The sequence below is a fragment of the Osmerus eperlanus genome, chromosome 10 (assembly GCF_963692335.1).
Source record: "Osmerus eperlanus chromosome 10, fOsmEpe2.1, whole genome shotgun sequence".
NCBI lineage: Eukaryota > Metazoa > Chordata > Actinopteri > Osmeriformes > Osmeridae > Osmerus > Osmerus eperlanus.
Window position 1 is genome coordinate 2,504,976 of NC_085027.1, and position 12,430 is coordinate 2,517,405.

The window sequence follows — 12,430 nt, forward strand, 5'->3', positions numbered from 1 at the left end:
ACGCACACACAATTCTCATCTAGTTTCCGACAATTAGGAGGAACTGTGGAGAGGATGGGAGAGAGAAACGAGTGAAAGAGAGAGAGACAGGAGTTGCGAAAAGGAGGGGGACACACACACACACACACACTCCAAGAGGGAATTATCAACAATTAGGGGAAAAGAGAGAGGGGGAGAAATAGAGAGAAAGAGAGGGGTGGGGTAGCCTGAGAGGCGGTTGTATTTGAGGGGGGTGGGAGGGGGGGCAAGGGGGTTACTGCCTCTGCTACTCTAAACTGCTGTAAAACTTTGGCCATTGGGCACAGATTAGATCTCTCCCTCCTTAGTCCCTCCCCTGCCCAGAAGCTTGCTCTATATATACACTTGAGAGAGAGAGCAGAGCCCAGTGTACTGTACTAACCTCCACTCTTCCTCCTCCACGATTAGGTGTTCAGTGTGCTGGGTGTTACAGTGCCTATGTGTCTGTGAGTGTGTGTCTGTGAGTGTGTGTCTGTGAGTGTGTGCTTATGCGTGTGTGAGCAAGACAGAGAGAGAGAGAGAGAGAGAGAGAGAGAGAGAGAGAGAGAGAGAGGCACATTGTTAATGGTCTGTTCCAGACACCTTCCACTCTGTGACAGAGAGCAACAAAAAAAGAGGAGAAAGCCAAACACAGAAGAAGAAAAGAGAGAGAGAGAGAGAGAGAGTTGGTTGCAAGAACCTTTTTGGAAGAGCCTCTTCCAACACCTGGTCTTCTTTTCCTGCAGTCTCCCTCTCCTGCAGTCTCCCTCTCCTGCAGTCTCCCTCTCCTGCAGTCTGTGCGTTACCATGGAAGACTATGCGCTGCCTTTCTGGCTCTACATGGGAGTGATGTCCGTGTTTGTCGGCGGAGCCATCAAGAAAGTGCTGGCGTCCCACATCAGCGCCGTGCCAACGCTGGTGGCCTGGCTCAGCGCCACGGTGCTGGTGGAAAGGCTGTGGTCCTTCTGCGTGCCCGCGGTCCTGGTACTGGCTGCCCTCTGCCTCGCCTGCTGCCTCTACTCTGTCAGGACTGCCCCGATGCCCGCTCTGCCTGCCGAGGGCAAGGTTGTGTTCATCACAGGTAAGGCAAACCTTCCTTTTCTTTTTGACTAACAAGGTTTTAGTCTTGTGAAATGCTTATCTCGGCCTCCGGTCTGAATCTGCTTCTGTGTGTGTGTTTATCTCTCTCTGCTTCAATCTTTCTTGTGTATCTCTCTCCCTTCCTCTGTGAAGTTTTAAAAATATAAATTTCTCTGTTTGGATTCTCTCTATTATAAAGTTGTGCAACATTTCCTAGATTTTAAAGCTATAGATGTCTAGAAGTCATTATTTGTTTTCAGCCTCATTGGTGTTCTTAGCTATGTTAAAAGAGGCGTAAGCACCTGCACCCTAAAGCTGACACTTAAGAAACTTTCGCTTCCAAGTCTTATCACGATCAAAGTGCTGGGTAGCTTGAGTTCACACGGTGTACAGTACCTTTCGATATGAACATCCTGTATGTGTGTATCCTGTTTGATTGTGCGAGGATCACAGGATGTGTTTGTCCCGGTTCAACAGGGTATCGTTCAAAGACTCTGACAATAATTGTCCCTGATTAGATATGTCCCAGTTTTCTGAGTTAAAAGCAAAAGAAAAGGGGAGAGAGAGGGAGGGAGAGAGATTACTCCGTTAGATAAATGCTTTGTCATGCACTAGTACATGCCAAGGCAAATAGCTGGCTATCAAGACTCTACACCATAACACTAATTGCATAATGTTAAACGTTAAAATATGATGTAAATCTCGGTCAGGCGCTATCTAAATCTATAGTAGTAATCGCATTTTGCAATAATCAATTATTGTAAACGTCTAAGTGGTTTAAGGGGCTCAACTGATCAGTGAACTAATCCACTGCTGAGATCTATATGATTACATAAGACCTTTTATGTTACGTCTAGATTGCACCAAGGGACCTTTATAATCTGTGTCAGTGTGCGCTGAGGTGTGATTGTGCATGAGTGTGGGAAACAGAGACAGAGAGAAAGAGGGAAAGAGATTAGGGGGATAGAGAATGAGAGAGAGTAAGAAAGATAATGATCTCATTTTATTGTTACTTCATAAATGCATGGATGCTTTTGTGCATGTGTGCGTATGAACTTTATCCCATGCATGTAGCGATTCTCTTACCACAAACAACTCTTTCTTCCTCTTACTCCTCTTGTTTGTTTTATGTCAGTAAGTAAACATTTAGTTTCTTCTGAACTTGTAAAGTACAGTACCATCAACAACCCTGCCACGCAGAAGGAAATAATTAATTTGATTTGTCAACCCTGACTGAGATAACTCAAGTGATTTTAAGTTACACACAGTGACACTTCTAGGAGTAACACCAACTATGGTCCCTCTCCTTGCTTGAATAGTTTGTATGTCAACACTATGAACTGTTTGCCAAATAATGCCTTATCTTGCCGGCCTTGGCACAAGCTGGCACACATATTCATTCTTAACTGCTATTAGGCTGACTGAGATAACAAACTCGCTGAGGGAACTTAAAAGAGGTTACTTTAATACAAGGTCTGAAAATAAGGGTAAATATCACTGGTCTCCAAAGCAACTTTGTTTTCGACCAAATGTAAAATGTTGATGTTTAAACTGATGTGTTTAAACTTGATTTTGAACAAAAATATTCAACTATACCTTATGGGTGAGGGGTCTGTGCCAGACTAATCATATACTGTATGAGATCAAGTTATATTGAGACAAATATCCAGACTCACCGCAGACCATACTGGCCCGGCATCCCCACAGAGAATACGTCTAGTGGCATGGTAACAGAATTAAATCCGCCAACAGTCAGTTAAACCTAATCTTTTTTTTTTCACATATCATGCCACAGACACCCCCACCCCAACACACACATATTTACACACTTACAGAGTCAAGACAGACATACTGCGCGCACACACACACACAAATTAAAAGACTCTGGACTTAGCATCAAAGTACTTTTGGGCTGAAATGACACAAGTCTGCCAACAGAGTTAGTGCCCCCCACTGGCTAGCTGCTAACTTTATCTGTTAATCATGACTAACCTGGAAAAAAGCATCATAAGTTACCATGGTCCACAACAAAATGAACTACCAAAAGTGCACGACTGCCATACAGTAGTTAGCATGACCTACACCTGCATGTTAAAAAACCTGTTGAAATGGTCAAACCGCCTCAACAGCTGTCCAACTCGGTTAATTGTTTGCCCCCAAAGCTTCAATAAACGACTCTAGGGTCACTCTGGCAATAAGACAAGTGTGGGGGGGAAACTTTCTAAACCTCTTACAAAGCCAACTGAAGTACAATAGAAAAAGGCTGGCATTCCTTTTATGATGAAGGTCTCTGAAGTTACACACTGGCTGACTGGGCAATTTCTCTGTTCCACCTTCTCATCCGGCCCTCAGAAGTTTGCAGGTTCAAGGATAAAAAAGCTGAGGAATGCAAGTACTTTAAATTTGTGCTTATTACCATCGTGTTCTACATGTGGGTAATGTGTGAACAGTCTTGAAGTACATTTTCAAACATGAGCTTGTTTGAGAGTTTGAAGCCAAATATTGTCCAAGAGGAGGAATTCCCCCAAGGATGAATTTGACTTTCCCTTGTTGGACTTCAGTGACTCTTAAAACAAGAAGGGCCATTTTCCTAGGAGGTGCTTGGAAATTGTCTCGCATCAGAAATTTCTGTTCTGGTTAAGGGAACGTATTGATGGCGATACTCCATTCAACTCTTCCCTAATATGTAGAATCATTCCCTTTAACATGTAACCACATTTACAAGAGACTTTTACACACTACAGAGATGCCAGAGCCTGTAGATCTTATAGACTCTAGGCCAACAGGGACTAATAAAGACACAGTATATCACCGTGTCTGTGTTTCCCACGTGAAGGTCTTAAGGTTCATAACAGCTGCGTGGCACAACCGAGATGTCCCGGAGAAACCCAGCTGATAGAACAGTATCATGAACCGTAAAGGAGTAGAGGGCTGATACGCAGGGATGTGTTAACATACTGTGCGATGGCTCGACCTGCTCCGTTCTTGGGTGTGGAGAAAAACCTCCTCTTACGAGTTGACAAGAAGCGCAGATTGTCTTTCTCACAGGTGCATCGAGAACCCTGACATCATCCGGTTTCCCACCGCTTGAAAACCCCTGCTCAAGCTACGGTAGCTAGCTAACGCCGTAATAATACTGAGATTTCCTAAACACACTCATTCCTTGAGAAATGTCTCAGCCTAATAAGACACTCTTGTCCTCAAAAGGACACATGGCCTGCTTTGAGTGCTTTCAAAAATAGAACACACATTAGTTTTTTCTTCTAGCGCGCACCCTGTAAAAAAAACCCTCAGGCAACGCTGAATCTCCCAGGTGGTTCCTATCGCAGATAAACTTGTGACAACCTGCCCCTCCCCTTTTGTCCAGGAGTTGTTTGAGGACAGGGCTTGTAATTTCACACCCTCTCGCTTTATTCGCTCCCCCCCTTCCCTCTCTCGCTCCCTCTTTCTCCAAACTCTTGGCCGATTGCCGCCTGTTGCGTTGGCAGGATTCCATGACGACCTCATGGTTTTCACACTTCGGTCACCCTGCCTGTGTCGTCACAAGCGGCCACCTGATGAAGCCCTGCATCTGGATAGTGTCTGGACTTGACAACTACATGCAAAGAGGAACCGACTGAGGACGTGCAAATTGTACTTTTTTTTTTCAGTCATTTCGTCACACGTTCACTCTGAATGCCTCAAAACATACCTACATTTCCTTCTCTTTCCAAAGATTCTTTCTGGTCCAAGATGGAGGCCATGTGAGGGCCACCATGGTCACCCAGAGACAGATGTGTGGCCTTGCCTCCGTATGCTTGCAAGCCCCTGACAGCGGACACTCAACCATCTCCGCAGGGTGCCTTGCTTGTTTTTCAGTTCGGGGGGGGGGGCCTCTTTAAGCGAAAAAGCGAGCTGTTGCACAACGGCGCTTCCTTCAGAAAGATGATTCGCTGGCCCTCCCAAACCTCCGGACTGAAACCAGTCCACATATCCCCTCTCGGATCAGCGCTCGTTCCCAACGGCAACCCTACGCCGCGAAGCCACTGAAGGCTTCTCATGTTCCCTGGGGGCCCAGTGAAATATGCCTGCCTTCGTGTCCTTAAAAAGGTAGGGTATGGGACGAGATGAAGAGTGTGGAACACCGGCCTCCCCTTATACTCCCTCCCTCTCTCTCTCTCTCCCTCTCCCTGTCCCTCTCCCTCCCTCTCTCCTCCTCCATCCCTCCATCTGTGAAAGGATGGGGCTTGGGAGAGACAGCTGCAGTAGGGGCTCTCCCCCTTCACATGTGTTTCAGAGGCAGGAGGAGTTGACCAGCGCTCAGGCTTCAGAACCAGAGTAACAAGAGTCGCCTCCTTGCTTTATCCCTCCCGCTACACTCCAGCATTCTGGGAAAGAGGGAATGTGTGTGTGTGGTCAAGGGAGAAGAGGAGAATGTGTGTGTGTGTGTGTGTGTGTGGTCTAAGTGGAAGAGGAGAATGAGAGGCGTGGTTATGCAGTATGCATAAGCCACAGACATATGGGGTCAATACTTGTGTGCATACCGAGTGTCAAATATAACACATTAATTTACAATGTATAATATGTATAATACATATAATACAATGTATGTATAATATGTGTGTATGTCAGACTTTGGCCAACATCAGCAGGAATAATGAAAAGTTAGGAAAATTAGTTTAGCAATATATTAAGTGACGATCAGGTTCCGTAACAGAACCTCTCATTGCTGGGCCTCTCATGGCGTACTCGTTGAGAGAGATCTTGGTCTGACACTGCCAATGTGAAGATCCTATTTGGTTTCAACAGCATCATCCTGCCCAAGAAGCCGATCTCACAGGAGGTGGACAAGTGACAGACTATGTCTGCTTTTGTCTCTGTCAAAGGCAAACAACAGAAGTATTTTCAGTTGCATCAAGCGGACGGGGAGTTGAGGGGTGAACTTGAGGCCGAGTTGGATAGAAAGAGAAAGAGAGAGATATCGTCTGACTTGGAGTCCATCCTATCGGTTGTTCAAACATGCCAGCAAACTCAGATATTGGTGTGGGCGAGAAGTCACACACACATAAAATCAGGCGCACATAAAAGTACAGGCGCGAACAAACACGCATTTTTTGTTAGCTCTTCTCTACAGCGTTGTTATTCCACGAAGCCAGATTCCTCAAACCTGAGTACTCAGAACCCGGTTCTGCTCTTCAACGGTAAGTCAACATAGCACTCTACGTGGTCCGTGTTTGTTCAGCGCCTCAGTACCCACGTCGTGTTTAACCACCTTCCCGTTCACTGCCCAGGACGCTGGCGCGCTCTTTTACTCAATGTCCTTGGAGAATTTCCAGTACTGAGTCCCAAGCAGAAAGATACAGTGAACCTTTCTCCAAATATATCCTTCACCAAGCTCTCTCTCCTTCCCTTTGTTTCACACACGTTGTTTATACTGTGAAAAGATGTATGCAAGCACAACCAATACATGCATGTTCAAACACAGACACACCTGCAAACAGAGGATAGGATAGAGAGGGCTATGACCTGTAAAATAATGTAAAACTGTTCTTTTAGAAATACATTGTAATCTAGTTTGGTGTAATACTGTAGGTGCATGGTTAACATTTTTAAAAGAGAGACATTGTAACAGGTAACCAAGTAATGATTTGTTGGGCCCTGGAGGGGTGTGTGTGTGTGTGTGTGTGTGTGTGTGTGTGTGTGTGTGTGTGTGTGTGTGTGTGTGTGTGTGTGTGTGTAGGGAGGGGGTTATTCTCTTTCCAAGATGATAGAACACACCCAGCTAACTGATAAGGATCCCCGTCCTTAGAACAAGAGATAAGGTGAGCCAGAAGCATGTCCCTAGACAGTCTCTGAGCGAGGGAGGATTGGAGTGCTAGAAGGAGGAGGGAGGAGGAAGGGAGAGATGGAGAGCTAGAAGGAGGAGGGAGGAGGAAGGGAGAGATGGAGAGTAAGGGGAGGAGTAGAGACAGGAGAGGAGGACTCTACGGTTCACTGCTGGAAACAAGATTCAGGTGAAAGGTGAGAGAGAACACTTGTGTCATTTCACATTCACACATGCATACGTACATTTATACAAACTTATTACGTAAATACATTTGAGTACTTACATACTTGCTTACAATACATGCATGCACAAACACAAAATCCTTCTGGAATCAGTTGTTCCAACGATCTAATCTCTTTTGAGCCACTGGCCTAGACAACATTAGGAGTTGTGTAGCTGACAGAAACGAATGTGTTCTTTCCCTCCAAAAAGGATACCCTTGATACCCATTCATTTACTACCCCAAATGGTACGATACAAAGGGCTCCTCTGTATCTTGTATTTGATTACAGATTATGATTGCGGGAGTAAAAGAATGATTGCAAACTCATGTTTTAACCTCTGGATGTTTACAGTTTGGTAACTCGATCACTGGGGAAGTGTCCTGGGTGCTCTAAAGATGGGTCAGGTGGCTGAGCGGTTAGGGAATCGGGCTAGTAATCAGAAGGTTGCCGGTTAGACTCCCGGCCGTGCCACACAACGTTGTGTCCTTGGGCAAGGCACTTCACCCTACTTGCCTCGGGGGGAATGTCCTTGTACTTACTGTAAGTCGCTCTGGATAAGAGCGTCTGCTAAATGACTAAATGTAAATGTTTTGATCGATATACATTAATAGTGAGCCAATGATTATGTGATGGGAGCCGCGCCAGGGCTGAGGGTGATCATTCATCTCATAGGATGCCACAATAAAGTCGTCTCTATTTCCCCTGGCATCTGTTTCATGTCTCCCGCCACATTCCAAAATGGTATCTCCTGTTTGTGTTTCCCGTGGGACGTTAAAAGAGCCCATTAAAACGTCTGTACAACTCATCTCAGCAGCTGCCCTTCTTAATCCAAAAGCCAAAGAGTTTTCAATCAGCTTTCTACTCTCTTGGACATGAATGAATCATTCATTTTTATATGGAGTTTAGTAGTTGTTGAAGCATGTCTTATCTGCATTATCAACTCGCTCCTTTCTGTTATGTTGTATGTGATAAGAGATTCTGTGCTTTTGGCATGTGGTATTTTTTTAGTGTCACTTGTTGAACATTGCACTTGCTCGAACAAGAACCTTTTGTGCGTGATGTAAGATCTGCTGAACTTTATTTATAATGTTTGAGAGAGTGAAAATTATGACTGATTTGGGTCCATAGTTCATGGGCGACTTTCAAGTCAGGACTTGTCCGTGGTGCATTCACACAGGGTTTTTTGGGGAATAGCTCACAACCCTTTTTCACACATTTCCAATAAATTGGCAAATTTCTAATAGTTAAAAATAAACAGCATCTATGAAAATGTGACATTCTGCGATACAAGATAGATATTCATGGCAGGAATATATTGCTATTTTTATATGCTGTGATTCCTTGAAAGTCGAGTGGTTTGTTGTTGGAGCTTTTGAACGATTGCATTACTTTCCGAGAAACAAATTTACTAAATGCTGCTACTGGACCAGAACAGCGCCCCCTGGCTGCCAGGAGGACCCGTTTTGCCCTTGATACAAAAATACCTTTGACCAAGTGAGTCTTTCTGTTCCCAGGTTGCGACTCCGGCTTCGGTAATGCAGCCGCACGAAATCTGGACGAGCTGGGTTTCGAAGTGTTCGCTACAGTGCTGGATCTGTCCGGGGAGGGAGCCAGAGACCTCAAGAGGACCTGCTCCCCGCGCCTCACCCTCCTCCAGGTGGACATCACCCAGCCACAGCAGGTCCAGCAGGCCCTACTGGACACAAAGGCTAAACTGGGACTCAGAGGTATGTCAAACTCCTGGTCCAACCCTTCAAGAAAATGCATGCAGGGGAACACGCATGTACACAGGCATGCGTGTTGTAAACAAGCAGCAATGTGCACGGGCACATGTGCGAGAACATATATGCAAACCACACACACACACACACAGACAAACCACACACACACAGAGACAAACCACATACACACACACACACACAGAGACAAACCACACACACACACACACAGACAAACCACACACACACACACAGACAAACCACACACACACACACACACAGACAAACCACACACACACACACACACACACACAGACAAACCACACACACACACACACACACACACACACAGAGACAAACCACACACACACATACACAGAGACAAACCACACACCACACACACACACAGACAAACCACACACTCACACACACACACACTATAAATATTGGTACAACCTGAAGGCGCATAGAGTTAATTCCCACTCAGGATTCTTTCTAATGCCCTCATTAAAAGACCAGGACAAAGATTTTCTGCTGAGATTATTCCTGAAGCACATGTTTGTTTATGCTTGTGCCTTTCAACAGTTTACTTTGGCTATGAATCCTCTTTCCTGATTTTGGAAGGAACTCCCCATTTGGGGAGGGGGGGGTGGCTGGGGGGGGCATAAAACACACCAAGAAGGCAAACACACTGTAATAATGTGAGGCCGCTAGCCCAGGAGCTGGGCTATGGCTGTGTTTACTTTTGCAAATGTCATCTAAGGACATCGTGTGTTTGTGTGTGTGTGTGTGTGTGTGTGTGTGTGCGCCCGGCACGTACTGTGTGTGTGTGTGTCAGAGGTGTAATCAGAGAAGACGGAGGGAAAGGTCACTCACATGCTCACTCATCTACTCTCACTACTGGGGCTGTGTGGGGTTTGGCTGTGGATCAAGAGCACACTTTCATTTCTCTTGGCCACAGAACCCTAACCCACACCACGGTGTCCGCAGGTTCTGCACTAATGGATTAAAGAGTAGTGGTGGGGGGGGGGGAGTGTTATTTTAAGAATTAGTAGTCAGGTGGCTGAGCGGTTAGAGAATCGGGCTAGTAATCAGAAGGTCGCTGGTTCGATTCCCGGCCGTGACAAAATGACGTTGTGTCCTTGGGCAAGGCACTTCACCGTACTTGCCTCGAGGTGAATGTCCCTGTACTTACTGTAAGTCACTCTGGATAAGAGCGTCTGCTAAATGACTAAAAATGTAAATGTAAGAATTACAGAAGGATTAAAAGTAGGGATTGATTATATTTCAAACAGCAGTGCCCCCCATCCAAAACCCATTTTCTCGAAGACCATGTGCTCAGGGGCTCAAAACCTAAACTAAAAAGCATAATTCCCCTTGCCAAGTTGACCAAAATGTTTTATTTGAGTAGTGATTGAAGCTCATTATGACTTGAGAAACCTTTGAATTTATCTGCTATCAGAAATTGTGGATGCATTCAGTTTCATACACAGAATATTTTCACTTTTAATGTACTTTTATGAACTGGAACAAAACTAATTGTGCAAGTTAACCTTTTTGTTTATGTATCAAAATAGGACATTTATGAATTACAAGATGTTAGATGCTTGATGTACAGTTCTTTTTATTAGTTGTCACTGATCTAAATGGTCACACACCACACAGACTTGCAGGCAGATTAACATGGCAGATTGTCTTGTACTTTGGCATGTTTTCCCTACACACAGACACACGCACACACACACACACACATGAACTCAAAAGAGATTGACCCGGAGGAACAGTCAGACGATCGGGCCACCTGTGTTTGTATACACAATGCAACAGTCGTCCATGAGCCACATTAGCACAGCTCTGAACACTAAAGAGGCTTGTTGACGTAGAAAGAGTAGCTATCACTCTGAAGGTATCATCATAACGCGCCGAAGGGTATGCTGGCTAGCACGTGTCACAGCTTCTTAAAAGAGGAAACTCAGGGATTTTCAACACTGGATGGATTAAGAGTTATAGGGAGTCAGGTGGCTGAGCGGTTAGGGAATCCGGCTATTAATCAGAAGTTGTTGGTTTGATTCTCGGCTGTGCCAAATGACGTTGTGTCCATGGGCAAGGCACTTCACCCTACTTGCCTCGGGGAGAATGTCCCTGTACTTACTGTAAGTCGCTCTGGATAGGAGCGTCTGCTAAATGACTAAATGGAAAAAAATATAGGATGGAAATACCCTAATACTTCTGATCTGTACATTACTCTGTTGCATAACCTGTCTAGACTTCCAACACCTTCTGTCAGTTGGGGCAAGAGCTTCCTGATAACACGATGCAGCACAATCATCTCACTGACATGTAACTACGCTCTGTATTGCCAGGACAGTTGTCCTTTGTCTTCGACCAATCACATCACCCCTACGTACAGTATTGTACCAAGGAGAAACTGATATGGGTTTTCCGTGGGGCTTGAGTTTAAATCTCCACTAGTCACCCAGTTCTAATCAAATGTGCCAAAGGTTAGGGATTGCTCTGGGTGGCACGTACATGGAACTCCCTCCCTCATCCCTCCCTCCTTTCCCCAGTTTGGGACAGAACGTTCATTCCCATTCTAAGTGTTTCTCCTCCTGGCTTCTGTGCATCACCACCCCCCCCCCCCCCCCCGGTCTCACACAGGAACTGAAATGACACCCTTTGCTGGGGGTGAGAGGAAACAAACTGCCGTTTTAACAGTTAAAACGGTGGAGAATTGATGTTTCGCAGACAAATCAGAGAGAACGAGAAAGAAGGGGAGTTTAAGATTTAAGGAAGATGATCTGAACACACCTCGAAACCTGCCGTCCTGACTGCGCAGCATTCTTTTTAGTTGTCCAGCTTTATCGCTACCTAACAAAATAAAAAGAGTATACACGTTTTCTTTTCTTTCAGATCTGCCTGCCTCCATCTTCGCTGATGTTTTCATCAGCGTGCGTATTTGCCAGATTCCACATAAACGTTCAGGATCAAACATGTTGGACAGCTTATCTTCCCGAATATACCCCACTGAAATGTATCAAATGTTGCTTGTGGAATGTTGAAGTTGCGCAACAAGTCCTCTAGGCCAATATGTTGATCTTAGATACCTAAACCTTCTACAAGGCTAGTATTACTGTGCTAGTTTTGGGGCTGTCCAAAATGTTGTGTTGAGAAGCACAAATAGCAATATTGCGGATTATACAAACATTGTCCCTTATGTCAGAGTATCATCTCAAGGATTTTTTACAAACAAGAAAGACTGCCCCTCTGTGGAACATACAAGAAAATGCACCTGAGTAACAGAAAAGAGCAGTTGGCTCTTATTGCTTTACCACTTAAGTCAAACCGTGGAGTGGATGGTGTAGCATCACATTAATTTAGATTTACCGTCTCTCTCCCTCTCTCCCTCTCTCTCCTCTCTCTCTCTCTCTCTCTCCTTCTCTCTCTCCTCTCTCTCCCCTCTCTCTCCCCCTCCCTCCCTCCCTCTCTCTCTCCCTCCCTCTCTCTCTCTCTCTCTCTCTCTCTCTCTCTCTCTCTCTCTCTCTCTCTCCCTCCCTCCCTCCCTCCCTCCCTCCCTCCCTCTCTCTCCCTCTCTCTCCCCCTCCCTC

General features: G+C 45.4%; 1 protein-coding gene across 1 annotated transcript in view; it reads left to right on the plus strand.

Moving 5' to 3' along the window:
- The first annotated feature begins 381 nt into the window (after positions 1-381).
- Positions 382-12,430, plus strand: part of hsd11b2 (hydroxysteroid (11-beta) dehydrogenase 2) — a 16,857-nt gene continuing 4,808 nt past the window's right edge. The window contains 2 exon segments of the mRNA XM_062471753.1: positions 382-1,078; positions 8,622-8,834. Of these exon segments, the coding sequence (XP_062327737.1) occupies positions 583-1,078; positions 8,622-8,834 (709 nt within the window). The 5' untranslated portion in view covers positions 382-582.